The sequence below is a fragment of the Megalobrama amblycephala genome, linkage group LG13 (assembly GCF_018812025.1).
Source record: "Megalobrama amblycephala isolate DHTTF-2021 linkage group LG13, ASM1881202v1, whole genome shotgun sequence".
In the NCBI taxonomy this organism is placed as follows: domain Eukaryota; kingdom Metazoa; phylum Chordata; class Actinopteri; order Cypriniformes; family Xenocyprididae; genus Megalobrama; species Megalobrama amblycephala.
The window spans coordinates 12,076,056-12,096,285 of record NC_063056.1 but is presented as its reverse complement, the minus strand read 5'-3'; the positions used below and the strand labels follow the sequence as shown (position 1 = coordinate 12,096,285).

The window sequence follows — 20,230 nt, the reverse complement described above, 5'->3', positions numbered from 1 at the left end:
AGCAAATACCTTTCAGCAGCAGGGGCTTGTGGGCAGCGGTACTCTATCAAGTTGAACTTCTTTCCACAGTGTCCAGTGAAAGTCTGAACCAAGACTTTTCTATTGTACAGAACGCCCAGTGATAAATAACTTGAATCATTTTACTGTGATGTATTTTGGAGTAAAACAAGATATTCAATGAGAAAAAAAAAAGTAGTGTTCCCCCACACCAAAAGAAGAAAAGGACAAAAGAAGTCCAGATTTAAAGACAACATATTTCACATTTAATTTGGACATCACCATAGCTATATGTAACTTTTAAGGACAAGTTTCAGCAACAGAACATTTATTCATTTTGCTTCTTTAAAGTTTTTTTTTTTTTTTTTTCCTTCTTTTCTTTGAACGTCAGTACATGGTTTGGTCCTGTAACATTTTGTGGTGGTTCTTTTCCTCTGAATGAACGGGGATCAATAATGTCAAACGCACAACACATGCACATATCGTTTAGCTGTTTACATAAGGGTAGGACAAAGTCAGAGACTGACATTATGCATATAGCACGGTTTTCTTTTCAACCTCCCTTGCTCTGTTTTTGACACTCATATCTAATAAGGCTATATTACAGCTATGAACATGAAGTCCAACACTGCATTTCTAAGTGTAGAGCACCATATATACACCAATATTTACAGACTTTATTTTTTAAAACAAAAAGACGAACAGAAATACTTAAGATAAATTTGAGTCAAGTGAGCCATTTTAAGGATGTACAGGTTTGAAATATAAAAACAAAACAAAATTATATTTACATATAGCTGCAACTTATAGCTTAGCTTATTGCAAATGCCCTTTAAATCTCGCAACCATTTCTCTTTCACACTCACAGTCCTGTAGAGCTTTGATTTATTTCTATGCCATATGATGGTCAGCCAATGGCCAACTCTTGAGCCATATTTCCTGAAAGAGTGGCCATCCACTGAATAGATGACATACCATTTAATTATGTTATCAGGTGGCCAGGTGACAAAAAAGCCCCGTTTTATCCCAACTACAAGCCAGTTTAAGGCTCACATCCAAAACAGCATTTTAAAACAGCAGTCCTTTCAAGAAAATAATCTTTAAAAAAAATTATATGTACATACTTATAAACAGCCCCTAAGGCCAGTCAAGTCTGAGACTGGTATATACAGTAACTCAAAGCTGATTGGTACAAGAACAACAGGGTTGAAAGAGAACAGGATCTGCAACCAAAAATGATTTCTTAAGCCAAAGAAGAGTTCTTAATGATAAAATCATTTCTCCATTCAAATTTTGTCTTATAATAATGTCATTGAAAAAGAGGGGTACTGGCTCAACAGTTCTCATTAAAATATTCAGTACAACACAAGCTGAATACTGTCGCTGTCTGCGGGTTTGATTTCGCTCTGGCAGAAACAGCATTGTAAAGGCTAATTATCCCCACTGTGATTTGTATGGTGTTCAAAGTATCCTAATTGTAGACTCTACTTATACCGTAGTGCAATTTTAATTTTATAATTTGATAAAAACTAGGATGAACGCATTAATGTGTGGGTGTATCCACAGTGCTGTCTGGGATGCAAATTTGGTAAACATTATTACTTAAGAGGGCATTTCGCAGATGGAATTACATAATTTACCAGCTTGAATGTATAAATTGCACTTAAATCCCAAATGATCCCTCATATATACACAAAGAAAGAAGAAATGTGGTGTGATGTAAATCAAGAACATGGTGAATGTGTCAATGTAATTCAAACTAAGTCATGTGGGTTATCCGTAGCCCCCTTTAGGGAATTATCCATTAAGAATGTCCCTTGTTATTGCAACTGATTGTCACTAACCCCAGAAATTTAACTATAATAAATGGTGACAAGGAAACAGTCAATAGCACTTTAAAATTGGTCGGGGAAAAAAGAAAAAAAATTGTGCAAAATGGTCATTCAGTTTAAGACTTATCAGACAGCACTATGAATTAAAACAGTTTGTTATTTACTTTCACTATTGCTTTTACTGTATTACCATCTCATTAGAATCATATTGGGGCTTAAATTTACAAAACCAATTGTGGTTTTTATAGGTTGAGCTTCTTTAAGTGCTTGTTTTATGAATTGCCATGTCCTAATCTATCATACTGTTAGTCTTAATTTAAATATCTCACTTTATTAAAAGGTCATTTTATTTATACACAGTTTCCACAACTCTTGATTGACTGGGTGGTGTTGGAACCATGGAATTCAAATTAAGAGTGTTTCATTTCAAGGGCTATAAAAGCAAAATAAACAGGACTTAAAAACAAAGATTGAATTCTAATAAAGTCTAACTGGGCGAAACAAATAAAGACAAAAAAAGGAAAGGATAGCAGCGTGCACTTCATTAAAACAAATGGGTCCAAGAGAAGAAACAATAAATAAGTTGTGAGAATGATTAAGACAACATAGAAGGCAGATTTAAAGGTCAAGTTGGGATCAAGAGAGGTCATGTACAGCTACTAGTGGAGAACTCAAGTCATCATATGCTACAAATGTGGCAATTGGAACAATCCACTCTGAGAACCAGCCGTGTGCTGTGCCATCATATGACCTGACAGCAGTTGGCCTGGGCTGAGGCACAGAGTAGCCCATCCCTGGGGCTTCGCTGGATGTTCACGGAGATGGTCTTTTCACACAGAGGTAGCTGGAGAACATTATTTTTCAAGTTCAGATCGTTCTCCTTGACCAGGCCAAGTTCATTTAACATGACTGCCGTTTGGTCTTGATAATGCTCCATTGCCCCAACGCCACCATTCAAGGCAGGGTTGATCACTTTGTCCAGACTGTTGTTGGAGCCAATGCACATCTTCCAGGATGATTTCTCCTGGACTTTAACGCTGGACAGGCTCTGAGGATCAAGGATAAACCGTCCGCCACCACCACCTCCAGAGCTGCGATGCTGAAACTGAGAACTCAAGCAGAGACTCATGAGTTTTAAACTCTCAACCAGTTCCCCTGCACTCCGAGCTGCACTACGTGTTGAGCCAGATGAAGCATTGCTGTTGCTACGCGAACAGCTGGAAGGGCCTCCCTGTCCTTTTGTACTCCCACCACCTCCACTGCTTCCTCCTGTACTACCACCATTTCCTCCTCCTGGAGGGCTACCCTTGTCTGGTCCCGAGTTACCTTCCCCAGGTGGTTTGCTCTGCCCTCCACTACTGCCGCCCCCATTACCCCCAGAGTTTCCAGGTGGACCCTCACTACTGTCTCTGCGGTTCCAGTAGGTGAACCCTGTGTCTTTGTCTAGTCGGCGGCGATGGCTCTCTGAATCATCATCGCTGGTCTCTGAGCTAGAGCAGCTTGAACCACGGCCCTGACTTTTGCGGCGGTGGTAACGCTTCTGGGCCGTACCGGGAGATGCCATGTTCATCTTCAACCGGCTGAGCTTGGGCGGAAGACTCTCATCCATGTCAAAGTCATCATCTGACTCGCCTTCCTCCTCGAAGATCTGATTGAGCACTGGGGCACTTTTTCGAGACGTAAGTCGGTTGGTGATGGACAGTGGTTTGCGCCGCAATACCACCTGGGTTGGCAATGGTGAAGGCTCCTGTTCTTCCTCCTCCTCCTCATCTTCCTCCACTCGAAAGAGGCAAGTTCGTTGCTTGGCTGAAGCGGATACAAGAGGGGCCATGACCCCAGGCTTAAGGGGATTTGGGGGCAGAGCAGCAGGTACAGCAGAGCTGCTGGAGGCTTCGCTGATCTCCTCTCTACGGCTCACTTCCAGAAGCCCTTTATTGCGGTGACCGTTTAGCAAGTTCTCTGTACTGCGAGCCGGAGACTGTGGACCCCCAGCATGAGAGATGGATGAAGAGGCTAAGCTGTCCTCGATGTCCTGATGCATGTCGAATTTAGTTGGCCATGACTGCCTGCAAAAAAGAAAAGAACATAGTCCTTAATATAAATAACCTTGCTTTAAATCGAGTACAATCTCCCTTAAAGTCAAAAACAGCATAAGGTTGTAACTAAAAGCAGGATATTATTAAGTACAGGTGGACATTGCCAAAAACAACTTTTAAAGACAGAAGCTCTGGAGAGAAACACTCTGGAGAGGAAAACAACCCAAATGTTAATGACAGTCCTTGTCAAAAGCCAGACTTGTTTCTTGTGCCAAGCACTCAAGCAAGAAACATGGCAATTCAGAAACATGTCTCTGACTTGATGCTGCAACTATCCTTACATTCCTGCTGGAGTATCATTTACACAGTACACTATGTGCACTTAAGTCGCTATGGAAAGATATACTTTGTTCAGGTGGTACTTTAGGCTTTTGAAACAAAGTGAAACAGTGGAACGGAGCTCCACAATGTCCTCCCTGGTTGTCATAACTGCATGAACACTCCATAAACTTTATGCTGGTATGACGACAACTCAAAAAATGCAAACACAAATGCAGCAAAAGCCTTGTGTGATTAAAGAAATGTTTATTCACATTTGAAAATCTGTTAGCACGGATACAGGGTGAAACTTGAGTCAAGCTTGGTAAAATGTTGCCTATTTTAGTCTGTTTTTGCATTACTTATGTTATTATTTCTAGGATGTAATAAAGAAGTGGACTTAGCTATAGTTTCATAAATCAGACCTGGTCTGTGTTCAGAGGCCTGATGAGAAACGATTGTAAACATTTCCATATACGTTCATCATTAAGAAATGAATTAGATAATTTCTGCAATGGCCTAATAGAACTGTTGCAAATTATGCAGTCAGTCTATACATGTGAAAATTCCTGCATAACATCAAGAGTCAACCTCATACAGTGGAATAACGTTCCAGCTACAATTTATACTCTACTACTCATCTGTATTCTCCACTAGGATGAGGAATTACAATTCTGAGTACATACAGCCTATAAACTCTTTGTGTCTATGAAGGGCACACTGATGAACGAGAACACTGCAATCGTGATCTGGGTAACCTATTGCAACGCCAAATTACATGATTCTGGGAAGAATCTGGGAGGCTCAGTTTGCTTTTCCATTCTGTTGATACTTCTACATAGATTGCCACAAAAAAAAAAGTAATGCGTCACCCTCTCATGATCCCTGCTGCATCCTGAACTCTTTCCTCTCTTCCCCCCTCCGACATCTTACTTCTTTCCCACACCACATCCTCTCATTTCTTCCACTCCCTGCTCCTTTCAAAAAGCATCCGCAGCCTCACTGCTTTTCTAGGTCAGTCCGAACCAATTTCAGCCTCATCTTTTAAACACATTTGTCACACGGCGTGGCGCTCCGAGGATGTGCTGACTGTCCACACACAGCGCAGAGAACAGACAGGGATACTGACATCTAGCAGATCTGACCTCTCAGAACCTCTTATAGTGAATCCTGCCCCTCCCTGAGCACATACACCTACTCCTGAGAGCCAAAAACCTGCAGTTAGCCTGCCTGTGTACACCATGACATGGTAGACTTATTGAAAAGAGATTATTTTTGACTATGTTTTGACTCCTACAACAAATGATATGAGCAAGACTGTTAAGGATTTATGTTTCATAACATTTCATAAAATGTGGCTTCACACTGCAGTCACACTTCACACTGAGTTTGATTGACAAGCGATCTAACCAATCAGAACGCCGCATCCGTCATTTTGTCCGACAAAGTAGCCAGTAGTTAGAAGATTAACCTTGGTGGAGTTAAATTCGAAAAATTGTGTATATCGACGTCTCTACGCGTTTGAAACAACATTCATTCTCATGTTCATTCATGTTTATTTGCCGCTATAAATGAACTAGTAGGAAGAGATGATCGGTTAACGAGCCTCTTGAGCTGAGGCGTTACAGCAATCGGTCACGACCATGGTCACGACATATTAAAGAGCCACAAAACGTTTTTTATTGTTTGAATTTCTTTAATAACTACACAGTTTGAAAGCTGGGACTTTGTTTAATATCATAAGTAACCTGCTCTGTCTTGTCTGTCGACGTGCTGTCAGTGTCCTCTTCGCTCCACAATGTATTTTTCACTGCGTGTGGCGTGACAGCGCCACGGTTTGTCGGACAAAGCAACAGTAACTAAGGGGGGGTGGGTCTTTGCGAAGGGTCAATTGGTTGTAACTGGGGATGAGTACATATCACAAAAGTTTTAAATGCCTTCAACACCAAGTTATACATTTTGCCTGTTGCACCAAAACTAAGAAACCGTGGAGAACTTAACAATAGAGTACATAACTAAATAGCATTCTCCTGACAAAACATGAGTGTATAAATAACAGACAGCAGAGAGGAGTAACCCCCATGAAGTACCTGAAGTGGGTCTTGATGTTACTGGGACTGGAAGAACGAGGTTGGACCTCCTTCTCCTGCTTTTCCCTCAAAATCCGTTCAGCCAACAAGAAGTAAGTAGCAGTGATGTGGTTGTACTTGTTTGTCTCCAGGGCTCTGGAGGCAGAGCAAAGAGAATGGACAAGTGAGGAGGAGATACAGACAGTGTGTGAGAGAGAAACACCAGTTTAGACAATGCAATTTGACATGTCAGTAACTAGTAAAACTCTAAGGCTCTAACAGCTGGAGACCCATGTGGCTTCTATCGGTTCAAAAGGTCTTGTATAGTGGCCTACATTTTGAACACCCGAGACTAAAATAACTTAAGAATCCCAGATAGCACACTGTCCCAATACAAATGGGACATTCTGCATCCAGCTTTTCTAGATGGTGAGTCTGGGCATGTTAGCAGAGATTACACTGCTTCTTTGGGGATTACATATCAACAATTGAACAAATGAGTTTGAATCATGGCCTGTGTTCCTAGCTCAGTCCAGCTCTTTTTTTTTTAATGCACTGAGCATTTAACATGAGTAAAGGAGTAAGTGCCACTTCTGTTTTAATCTCACCTTTTGTGTTTGTGTGTGTGTGTCTAATAAACAAGGACATTTTAGAAAAGGAAGAATGACTTGTACATGGGATTTTAATGCAATCATTCAGTAGACATTCTCTTTAAAACATCTTGAGGGGTTCTTTAAGGCAGATTGACTGCAGTTTCTCATAGTGGGGTTCCCTAGCTGCCAAGGAGTGGGATCAAAGACATAAAGGAAAGACTGATGGGTGCTTTGAACTGTCACCCAGCATGCATCTTTCTACAAGACTGTACAGCGGGTGTCTTCTGCACTATGTTTGTTTCATGCTCCACTGACAGAGGGATGAACTTATTTTTCAACACTTGTACCCTACTAACAATAAAACCATGTTATCTTACAATAGCTTAGCTAGACAACACAACAGTATGAAATGTGGATATTCATTTTGAGAGTTGCTAAAGACTATGCTATAGTGCCTGTTGTGGCAACACTAAAAATAAGAATATATGATTCATATTATTCATATTTTACATTATACATTGCTTAATAAATTACATTCAGACACATTTCAGAATACAAGAATGTGTGAAATCTAGCTTGTGCAGATTTTGTGTTCTTGAATTGTGTAGAGTACACTTTGGGCCTAAGATGTTGGCGAAAACATTACTTGACAGGTGTCATTGAAACTAGATGGAACACTCACGTTTAATGCTACCTATTCCCTGTCCAGCTAAATGGTCTTCAGGCAAAGAGCTTCGACACCCTTTACACCAAACTCTTAAAACTGATTATGCATAAACCTGGAGGCTCTTTCTAAAGTAGTCTTTAAATTCAAGACAGTCCTGCTTAAGGAAAATGAAAGAATGACAGAGGTACATTTCTGTGGAAAATATTGCACATCTCAGCTTCATAAAATTTGTATCACAAGCCTACAACAAGCCTTACTCGATGATGGCTTCTCTATCGGCAATGTCTCCCAGCACCATGCGTTGGATGATGCTGTTGTGTTCCTCTTCTGACAGATTTTTGTGAGACACCAGTGGGGTGTTGTATTTGGTAGCTGGAGATGGGTCCACCCCTTGAAGCCACGCGTGGCTCTCGATCTCCTCCAGTGATGCTCGCCTCTTCGGATCCCTTTGAAGCATTCGGTTTATCAGGCTGTGAAGAACAGAAAGAGAAGACGATGAGGAAGATGCACATCAAAAGTTTCTTGAACGTGAGCTCTAGACACTATTCAAAGCCACAGGATTTGTCATTCTTTGCTGGAAACCAAGGATTAGTTCAGTCCAAATATTTATCTGAGAAAAAGATGCTCCATGATATCCATGTTACTATTAAGTTCTCATGTTTCAGTGGTCAAAATTCTAACTCATTGAAAGTTAAGCTAGGCATCTTACATGGTTATGGGGAACTAATGGGGAACATGCTTAAGATGTAGCCGCCACAGAGGGCCTTTCCATCATTAACTGAAAAGAAGCCAATAATACACTGACTGAAAATGACTTGAGTTGCTGTTGTTGTGAGCAGCCGCTGAGGCAAAGTTCGACCGGACGCATCAGCATTCAGCGCACGTACGTGGCAAAATTACAGCCCAACCACCATGAAAGAAGCCTAGGAGATTCAGCAGGCTTACAGCGGCAGTCTGAAAATCATCACCACTGAGCTGCAGAAGCAGCTAGCCTGCTCTAGTCATTATCTGCACGCAAGAAAATTGTTAAGGCAGAGAGAGAATAAATAGATATGAGAACTGGCGAGAGAATCAGCCTGTTTGTCTCCACTTGAATATGCTGCCAGGCTCTTATCAACCAACATTACATCTTAAATTTCCATTTTAGTGCCAAAAATGGGATTCGGAACAACAGGACGCTTTTTGAACAGAACCGAAGTGATTAAAGCCACAATTTCTCCCTGTCACAATATGATAGGGGACGAGACTGCAAGATGTCATGATGACGTTTCCTCTCCAGGGTCTCAGAAATAACCACAGTCATTAGGCATTCTGGCAACAACAGCTGTCATTAGTGTAACGTAATAAGAATATAGTTATCAAAGGCTGTGGGACAAAGTAATGGGGTCCAGATGTAACCTTTCAAAGTCAACATTTTAAAAGCCCAAAAGAGCAAACTATGCACTGTGCCTGACATCTGAAAGGCTGGGACTAAATGATATCTCTGTATTCCTGTCATCAAGGCTTGCTTGAGTTTATTAATATGCTGTTGAAACATTGAAAAGTAAAGTGCATATTTTCATTTTGATATCCTTGAAAATAATGATAACTTGCCGTTTAATGTCAAACAATGATTCAATAACCGCTCTAAATGATTCCGTTCAGTGTAGGATGTGTGAAACCTTTTTTTTTTTTTTTTTATCAGATCACTATAGGAACTGGCTCATAAAGAGTCGTAAGTTTATGAATTACAGTGTAGTTGTAATGGTAAAAACGCTGTGTTTTTGATTCATAAAAACAACTAGTTCATAAGAGTAAATTGTTTGTGAATCAGGATACACTGGTTATAATGTTTTTGATTCACTAAAAATAACTGTCTGTAATAGTCATCTCTTCATTAATTTGACTACACTGGTCATGGTGTACATTGCTCTTGCAAATAGCCCATCAAGACAACTCAATAGCAAGACGTTTCTTGCCATTACTCTATGGCACGGCCTTTTTATTGCATAACATTTAATACAGACAATAAACTAACATTCACAACTCAAGTAAAAAATGGCAAAGCACCGCTGTTGTAAAGTGGTGCAAGAAAAACTGTTGTTCAAAGTCAATCTTCAATTCTGTGCTGCTAATGCCACACCACTGTTAAGTTTTCCAGTCACATTCCTGGTTCCTTATGGCAAAGAAAGCAATCTACCTTCTCCAGACAGAATCTGTCACCAGGAAAAAGGACACCACTTAGATTCATAGCCAACTATATACTTTTAACCTGTCATTGTTTTTAACACGTTTGTCAATGAAATATTCATGCTACAGTAGAGCTTTCCATTTCTGCTCTCCACAGTAGAAAACAGCTCCTTCTGCAGAAAAAAAGGTTTCAGGGCTTTATCTAAAACAGATATTCCTTTTCTGCAAGGATTTAAAATCTTGTCGCAATCTGGAAATAACAATTACGCCAAGTTGCTTACTGTCCACAGCCTCTCTGTGAGGGTCATTTTACTGCTTTAATTGTTCTTATTAGCTAAAGACAAGATGAGATTTCACAAAAGCTAGACGTTTGAGTAGCTTGCAGTTGGTGAGGTGGAGGGCTGTCTATCAGCTCAATAGCTTCAATTTCACATGCAAATCAAATGTGTGAAAATAGAGGTAGTTGTTTAACGAGAGTGAGAGTATTATGCAAGCAGACAGTGACTAAATTAATCTGCTTGACGCGGTTTCCTTAAAATACCCAGTCTGAAAAGCCCTGGAGATAAAACCAAATCCAAATAAAAGAGCTTAAAACGGAAATCAGAGAGACCGACAAGCTGCAAGTTAAAATGAAGAATGGATGAAATCAACTACTCAAAACACTGAAATATGAAATAATAAAATGCTGTCAGCATAGCAAAAGAGAAAAAGGCTAGAATTTTGCAAATCGAAATTAAATTCAATGTAAATAAAGAGATTTAGACATTAATTTAGACATTTAAAGTCTTCTAATTCCAATCCATTTTTTTCAACAAATATAACAATTAAATTTTTTTTTTATTATGCTACCATATTTTATATATATATATATATATATATATATATATATATATATATATATATATATATATATATATATATAAAAAAAATCAAGTACTTGTAATTAGAGTAAACTACTTTTTAAAATACTCGTAATCAGACTAGTTACTTTATGGATTACATGATTACATATTATTTACACAATGGCAGCAAATTGTTCACAATTCATTGATTCTTTTTGATTTTTCTTTTTTTTTTTTTTTCTCAATGTTTATATTTTTTTCATAATAAACCAGTTTTTCCGGCGGTGAGGGGGAAATATAGATGAAATATAGATGAATATATATGAAATATAGATGAATATATATGAAATATAGATGATAATGAAATAATAATAATAATATATTAAATATAGATGAAGTATTTGATGTAGCAGTGATATTGCTGTGAATTTCATGTTTTTCACTATTTGTTTTTGTAATGTTGCTGTTTTCTAAATTTACTTAATTTTAAGTAAATGTGTTTTAAAATCATAAGATGTGATTTTATTTTATTCAGTGTTACTATCAGCAAACACTAACAAGTATATTAGTGTTAGTATTTTGAAGTATTAACTGTCCATACATTGCAGTTTAAAAAGAATCTGTTGAGGCTCTTGTTGGTGAATAGAATATATTTTTTCTTTATATCTGTCAAAATAGTACAAGATTATCCTACAATATATGTGATACCAAAGGGTTAGCACAAAAGTAATCTAAATGTAATCCAAAAGTAGTCAGATTGTTACCAAAAATGTGTAATCTAAGAGATTACTGATTACAAATTTTGTCATGTAATTTTTAATCAGTAACTGATTACAATTCACAAGTAATCTACCCAGCTCTGTATGTGTGTATGTGTGTATATATATATATATATTTTTATATATATATATCATTTATATATTTTCTTTCTTTATGATCACTAATACAATTCATGGAAAGATGCCAAAACTAAAATGTGTTAAACATATACATAATAAAAACTGAGAAATATGTCATTAATAGCCATAAAATAAATAAATTAGCCAGAATCTATATTTTGTAAACATGGGCTTTGGAAATGGCTAACTGACTTTATTGTGCGTTGGCTACAGTAGGTAGTTCCAGTGAGAACAACAACCATGCATGTCATTTCTGCAGACTGCATCTTACTCTGTGAGATAAACAGTCACTCTTTTCATAGCTTTTGCTGGCTCTGAGACACCCGCTTGGTATTTCTCCTGCTCTTTGTCTAGCAAAAAAAACCCTCATCCCTCATGAAAGCTTAAAATGAAGGCCTGATTATTTCAGGGGCCTTGTCACAAGTCCATTGTTTTTGAATTTCTGTGTTACTTTTGCTATATTTTCACACTTAAAACAATGATTTTGTAATCCTCTTGTCCTCTTTTGTGCTAAGAAATGAGTCTCCTGACAGTTCTCTCCCAAGTAGTTCCATTGCTGTCAACATTAAGTATGAGAATGATTGGGCTATGGGCTATATAGTGGGCTATATAACACTTTTAATTGTCAAGAAATTACTTATCTTTAAATGTTTTGGTTCAACATACTTACCTGTTGATCAAAAATTGCCTTAAACTTACACCAGAAATTTTTATTTTATTTATTAACTTTGCTACACAACATTTTATCACCTTGATAAGAAAATCTTATTTTCCTGAATAATTTTGACATGCTTCTTTGGTAATTGATTAAGCGGACTTGCTGGAACATTATATTTCTAAAAGAACCCTAACATGTCTTCTAAGGAATTGAGTAATTGCTGACTTTCAGAAGTTTCAGAGGGGGTGTATGGCAGAGATGTCTAGCACTCATTGAAGTATATGCGCGAGACATCACTTTAGTTGTCAGAGCGCGATCAGACCTCACCAAGCGAATGCTGAACGCAGTTGGACATAGTGGTGTTTTAGAGGTAAAAAATGATATTAATACTGTTAATTTTCTTGCACAAACCGATCGTTTCGTGTCTTAGGACATCAATGTGCCGTCACGAGTCGCAGGGTTTCATTTGGATTTGTCTGTGCATGTTTATTGACTCTTATAGACTGTGTGACCATTCACTTCCATTATTTGACTGACAGATGGCAGCGGTTGCAGTTAAAAATCATCATTTGTGTTCTACTGAAGAAACAAAGTCACCTACATCTTGGATGCCCTGGGGGTAAGCAGAGTTTCATTTTTGGGTGAACTATCCCTTTAATGCTTCAGCATACCAAGACATTTTGGACAATGTCATGCTCCCATCTTTGTGGGAACAGTTTGGGGATGGCCCCTTCTTGTTCCAACATGACTGTGCACCAGTGCACAAAGCAAGGTCCATAAAGACATGGATGAGCGAATTTGGTGTGGAGGAACTTGACTGGCCTGCACAGAGTTCTGACCTCAACCCGATAGAACACCTTTGGGATGAATTAGAGCAGAGACTGCGAGCCAGGCCTTGTCGCCAACATCACTGCCTGACCTCACAAATGCGCTTCGAGAAGAATGGTCAAAAATTCCCATAAATACACTCCTAAACCTTGTAGAAAGCCTTCCCAGAAGAGTTGAGGTTGATAGCTGCAAAGGGTGGGGCAACTCCATATTAAACCCTACAGATTAAGAATGGGATGGGATGTCATTAAAGTTCATGTTCACGTAAAGGCAGGCATCCCAAATCTTTTGGCTATAAATATATATATATATACACACACACACACCATTCCATTTGTTGACACTTGTGGCACAGAAATGACAGACTACAGTGTTAAGCATCTTTAATAATAGCAAAGCTTACATTTAAAGTAAAAAACCGTCAACATATCACATTGTGATTTGTCATCTTCCTGCAGTGAGTTCAGCATTAGATTCATGGACTGACTCTATCTCTCTATGAAGCCAGACTGCTGTCAAAAACTACTTCCTCTGAGTCTCCACACACCGCTCAAATCTCCAGCATGGCAGGCAATCCTGATAAGACTCCTACTCAATCCTAATAATCACTCTACCACTGCTGAACGGTCCAAAACACTTTTGCAGACCACTGCTGCTTACCTACCACACACATGCTATCTCATGTTTGGCAAAGTGAAGGTTTTTACTCACGACATAAATATGAATGTCTACTCTTGTCCAGGGAAAAAGATATATAAAAGTGAAGCATAAATGTAAGGCCCCAATATACTTCAAGAAAAATCAAATAAACTGGTGACATAATTTCAAAAGAAATCTGAGATAAACGAAGTTTACTTGAAGTTCTCTGAAAACAGCAAACTTTTCAGAAAAGTTTGCTTTGGCTAGTAAACACCTTCGAACTACCATTACGATTACATAATAGGTAGGTGTGCTCTGTGGCTTCGCCTACTTTGACGTGGAAATCTTCCCTAGTTCATTTCTTCTGTTCAGTCCGTTAACATCAGACATGAGTAAAAACAAACACACTGGAGAGCTGCTTTACAGTAGAAATTGAAGTTGTAATTCTTATTGAAAGCAAAACTGACTCTGCTTTTTCATGTTTAATCCTGTAAAGCTGCTTGCTTTAAAGCAATATATTGTAAGTTATACATTAACATGACTTGAGCGCAAAATTGCAAAGCTCATACAAACATATCCATACAGCTATGATCAAATGCTTTTTTAATGGCTGTTTTCTCACAGCTGTCATTATGTATGAAAGCTTGTTTCTGCCACTAAATAAAAAAATAAAAGGTAATTGCGACATCTCATAATTCTTTTTCTCCATTTTAACACCTATTTGCCACTTGTTTGCCACCTGATGTCACCTGATGGAGTTTGGGTTCCTTGCCGCTGTCGCCTTTGGCTTGCTTAGTTGGGGACACTTGACATTTGACATTTGATATTCAATAGTATTCTTGACATTTATTCAACAGTGCTTCTGATCTGCCTGCATTGACACTATTATTTAAGAGCTGCTGTGCAGCCAAATTATGTACCAGCTATCAATGTAAAGCTGCTTTGACACAATCTGCATTGTAAAAAGCGCTATATAAATAAAGGTGACTTGACTTGACTTCAGACTTTTTTCGCAATTCCGAGTTATAAAGTCAGAATTGTGTGATATAAAGTCAGAATTGCGTTATAAAGTCAGAATTGCAAGACATGGTCTCAATTGCGTCTTATAAAGTCAGAATTGACAGATATAAACTCGCAATTCTGACGTTTTGCTCAGAATTGAAATCTGACTTTATAACATGCAATTGTGAGTTATTAAGTCAGTCACGCAATTCCGACTAGGTCTATACCTCGCAATTCTGACTTTATATAATGTAATTCTGACTTTATACCATAGAATTCTGACTTTATAACTCGCAATTTTGAGTTTCTCTCGCAATTCTGAGAAAAAAAAAGTCAGAATTGTGAGATAAAGTTGCAATTACCCTTTTTATTTTTTATTTAATGGCAGAAACAAGATTTCATAATTATGTTTATTTTGTAATTGAGAGTAAAGCGCACAGCACATATTCATCTGTTTGCTGCCCTCAGATATTTCAAACTTGTTTTTGCCCCCAAGCAAAAGAACGAAAAAGAACTTTGCCGTGAGGATATTGGGGCCTTAATACTTCAGCTTCTGCAGAGATTTGTCAAGGATGTTCTCCCCCCGAGCTGAGAAATGGGCACTTTGATTGTTTTGTCTAAATTTATCTCCAGTATCTCTACTAGCGGAAAGGCCATCGCATTAACAACCGTGGAAATCTGTTTGGAATGTTTACGCTCTTCCTGAGGTTTCCAAGGACAACAGCAGATATTCACTGCATGTAAAATCAACAGAAGACACAACATTCAGCGCACAAATGTAGGCTGAATAATCCAAGTTATGCTTTCTATTTGTGTTGCACCAAGAATGTAGATGAGATCCACATGAGATTCTTCTTCCTTTAAGAATATAGGAATGTAGGGTAAAAAAAAAAGAAAAAAAAAGTGACCAAATAATGATGAATTATTCATGTTAGTAATGATTGACATGAAAATGGTGGCAGATGGAAGCACAGTGGTGTTGATGAGCCAACCACTGCTTGTACACGTATTAACCACATGGTGTGCTGCAATGCCTATCAAATTCAGCTGTGATTCTGCAGCGCTGAGAGAGAAAGCAACCTGACAGCAGTCACAGGGGTATAGAAAGGGCTAAATCAGAGAGCTGGCTCTTTTTATGGCCAAAATACACCCTGACAGCGTATGCCAGTCTTAAACACTAAGTTTATGCTGCATGAGCCAAACTAAACACAGAAAAGTAAAAATAAAGGAATTTGCAGAAGTGCTCTGCAGGATTGGACGTAGAGCAGGGCACACCCTGATGAGAGGAGATATTAAGACAGAATGACAGATAGTACAACTAGTTCTAGCTGCTTAACAATCTTTGTGTTGACACATAGGCCAGGGTTCCTTTTTCCTGTTAACAGTGCTTTAAAGGAGCAATGCAACATTTTTGTGGCATTAGCAGTTTTATTTTAGTATTTATATGCGATTTTGTTAATAGTTTGAATTTGATTTCATTTTCATATTTTTAGTAATTTTGTTGTCTTTTTTAATATGGCTATATAGCTTCTTTTTTAATTAAATTTAGATTTTAGTTTGAGTTTATTTTAGTTATTTTAGTACTTCAAAATTAAATTAAACAAAAAATGAGAAATGTTTGACAACTAGCAGAAAAACACCAATTGATAAATACTGTCATTAATGAAACCCAGGGAAAGATTTAGACAAGACATTGCACTTTTCACATTTTTATTGAAATGATACAGTAATTGGAGCATGGTCTTTTATCATACCACATACCAGTCTCATATTGCACTACTTAAAATTCTGCCATTAATTACCCTCATTTTGTTCCAAACCCATAAGACCTTATTTCATTTTCGGTCACAAATTAAGATATTGATATTTCCGAGAGCTTTCTGATCCCCCATAGAACAACGCAACTACCAATTTCAAGGCCCAGAAAGGTAATAAAGACATTAAAACAGAGATGTTAAAACAGTCCATGTGACTAAAGTAGTTCAACCTTAATTTTATGAAGCTATGAAAATACTTTGTGCACAAATACTTAAGCATGCTTTAAGTGTTGGAATGTATAAAAACAACACTGAAAGGTGAAGACAATCCTTTCAGAGAAAACCATCATTTTCTATAATATGGGTTTTAGTGGAGACAGTTTGCTGATAAAGCCATAAATCACATTTGCCATACTGCACTGTAACAGAGATTATGTTTGTGCAGCAGAGCAGCAGATGCAGTTCCATAGTGATATCAAAATGACCCACACTAAAAAAAGAGGAAAAAATTGAATAAATAAAATGAGAAGGGTGAAAGCACAGGACAAAAATAGAAAACTGATGAGGGAAAAATGAAACTGAACAAATAAAAGACTAATGGAATGCTCTGAATTTTTCATGCATCACTTGTTCACATTTGAACATGCTGAGAGAGCTGCACATTAAATGATAATCTTTCAATATTACCATATTTATTAAACTCAAAGAGAATAATAACAGAAAGAATTTGAGGACTATGAAATGCAAAGATATGAATACATAAAATGAATTCATAATATAATAAGATACAATAAATTAGGGGGGAAAAAAATCTAACAAAAATCTTGACAGGGACACCAAAAGAACTCTGTTGTTTTGGTGTTCTTTGCTGACTAAAGGAGATTCAGCTCAGTGAACATTTAGAGCTGATTGGATCCCCACAGAAAGTTTAATCACATGCCAACATCCAATTAGCCCCGTGCTATCCATATGAACATTTCCGCAGCTTACTGTGTTAACCTTATTAACATGTACACATGTTGGCTCTACAGGTCTACGTTGTGTAGTTGCCTCTAACAATGTATGCATAAACAAATAAATCTTATGCTTTTATTGTATCTTATTGTATCTATTGTATCTTTTATTGTATTGTATGAATATCTGAGCATGCAATATATCAAAAGGGAAAAAAAAAAAAAAAAAAAAAAAAACTTTATTCTATGCACCCTTTTTTAATCAACACTTGAATGTGGGTAAGTTTAATAAAAAAAAAAAAAAAGCAACATTTTAAACAAGAAAATAAAAAAATTATAAAAAAAATATTATATATATATGATGGAATTAAGGCTCGTTCACACCAAGAATGATAACTATAAAGATAACCACAACGATAAGCGATAAAGGTCTGTTTATTCTAATCTCACGTGCTGCGGTTTCAAAGTGTGTACAACATGTTTTTGCTGTTCTTGTTGCATTCACACGGCTTTAACCAGCAGGTGTCCTCAGCATGCTATGTTTCAAGTGAATAGCTAGTGTAATCGATGTAATCAAACAGTGAATTTACCTTATGTAGTCAATATAATGGAGTAAAAACAACAACTATTCTTTTGCACTGCAACTTCAAAGTAAGCAAGACAATGTTGTTGAAACTAACACTGGATCCCTGAGGTAATTTTATGTTACACAGTTTGCTAGCCTGGCATTATGATCTCATCGTTAATACTTCTCGCTATTTATTCCGAGGGTATGACCGACTGTTTTCCATATATCAATTTTCTTTGAAGTATCCTTGTAAAGGGGGTTTGACTTGTCAAACAGTGGTGGCTTTTTCTGGACCTTGGCGATGAACTTCCCCGCAAAGTTGTCTTCTGTTTTAAAATCATGAACCTTTGAATTAGAATGGATTCTGATTGACTGTCAGTGATTTATCGTTCAACAGCTGGAAAACATTTTTTTTTCTGAAAGTGATCCCAACTATTTAGTTTCTATATATTCTTGTTGTAGTTGTGGTGGGGACAGTGCTATTATTATTTAATATTTAGAACGATTTTTAGAATTATATCTTCATCGTTATCTTTATAGTTAACGTTCTTGGTGTGAACGGGCCTTTAAAGTTACGCGAAAATGATATTCAAACTCAAATGAAACAATTTTAATTACGTGAGACATTCAATCCCATTCCAAAATAGAATACTGTTGCTCACAGTTAAGGACAAGAAATCTGATTAACATGGAAAACTTTTATCTCATGATGTGTTATGTTTCACAGAATTTGTAATTTCTGGGTTACTAACGTTATCGTGAGTGAGCTATTGAGAACTATACATTTGATTGTGAAATCCAATATACACGAGGATGTGCGAGTAGTTCACTCTATTACTTGGTCAATTAATTAAAGGTCAACTTTGTGTAGTTTCAACCAGCTATATATTACAATGACTGTAGTAGACATTTACTGACAAATAAACAGGGATATATGGGTGCAGGTAACATGGAGATAGAGTACACATTGTTCATTTACACATACTACAGACTTAATACAAAAATAATACAAAGTTATCCTTTAAAAACCTATATTGGAAATGACTGTGCTAAATAAATAGGTTCACTGTGCAATTTCACTTTCATTATAAGCTGTGGTTTGAAAAGTGTCTTAGTCATTCAATAAAGTGGCTGAACTAGGTGAAGTCATTCTGACTTGGCTTTTAATAACCACCTCAACACCTTTGTAATAGGTCACAAGCTGCCATCTTTACAAAGACAAAACCTAAAATTCCTTTCATTCCAAGAGTAGTTTGCATTTATCAATGAGTAACTGATCTTTACACAGATATGTACTGAAATATTTACCACCGGTGAAACAAGTTTTGTTTCTGTGCTAAACTGGCCCAACTGTTCATGTAATTTCCAACAGAGCATTGTGTGATACTTTTAACAGCCTAACAATGGCATCCCGCAGAGAAACAACGTCAAGACCCAACACATTTCCTCACCCCACCACACAGTTTCCACCTTGTTCTTTCTGAAAGTGATAATGATAGGATGAAGTCTGCAGCACTAGCATAACACATGCTAACTTTTCTGAAGTGTTTGAATGTGTTTGGCACTTGAATTTATGATAAACAGAGACTGTGATAATCAGAAAACACTATTCCTGTAAATATCAAAAGTAGGCACAAAAGGCATTAAGGATGTGCAAATAACGTAATCGGCTGATATTATGGCTGTCAATATAAAGCACTTGAGAGTGCAATATAAATTTTGTGTATATATAACAACATTTTACAGTCAAGATCAAAGACAGAATTAAGGCTTATGTTCGATGACAAACGAAGATATAAATTTCTAAAGCCAATTTTTGCAATGTCATTTCAATGATTTAGTGTTACACAAATTAATGTCTTTTAATCTTTTAATAATTAAGAAATCAAATATGTATTGATAATTTGGGAGCAAATACTAATATATGCAATTAATTACCATAATGCAATTAATTAGCATATACTGCAAAGATAATCAGTTACAGCTGGAGAGACTGTTTGAAAGATGTTCCAAGATAAATTTTTGCTCAAATGGTGGCAGGGCATGTAAAGCACACAAACCATTTTGGACCAGATTGTAGCGTTTCCACCAGCTGGACGTATGAATGTGTGTGTTCTGCGCTGTTTCTCTGTGAACAGACTTTCTATTTAAGCTACAATATAAGCAGAGTCTAATTTTAGATGTTGGCAGCAGTTCTGAAAGATGTTAACACTAAACATGTGTGCTCACAAAGCCCGGACAAAGAACTGAAGAAAAAACACACACACATACACTGGCCTGATATGCAAGTTCCTGAGGACAAACCGCAAGAGATGGCTAGTAGTGTGAGCTAAACGACACAGTTTGGAGTGGAGGGGGGGAAATATGGTGAGTGAATGAGAGAGGTTAGTTCTGGCTTCTGTA

General features: G+C 37.3%; 1 protein-coding gene across 3 annotated transcripts in view; it reads right to left on the bottom strand.

Annotated features, from left to right (window-relative positions):
• Positions 1 to 240: 240 nt before the first annotated feature.
• The window catches only part of snrka (SNF related kinase a), a 57,957-nt gene continuing 37,967 nt past the window's right edge, over positions 241 to 20,230 (bottom strand). For all 3 annotated transcript variants that reach the window (XM_048151879.1, XM_048151878.1, XM_048151880.1), the window contains exons 4-6: positions 7,770 to 7,982; positions 6,274 to 6,408; positions 241 to 3,895 (exon numbers count right to left, since the gene is read on the bottom strand). In XM_048151879.1, coding sequence (XP_048007836.1) covers positions 2,572 to 3,895; positions 6,274 to 6,408; positions 7,770 to 7,982 — 1,672 coding nt within the window. In that variant the 3' untranslated portion in view covers positions 241 to 2,571. The remainder of the gene's footprint in view (positions 3,896 to 6,273; positions 6,409 to 7,769; positions 7,983 to 20,230) is intronic.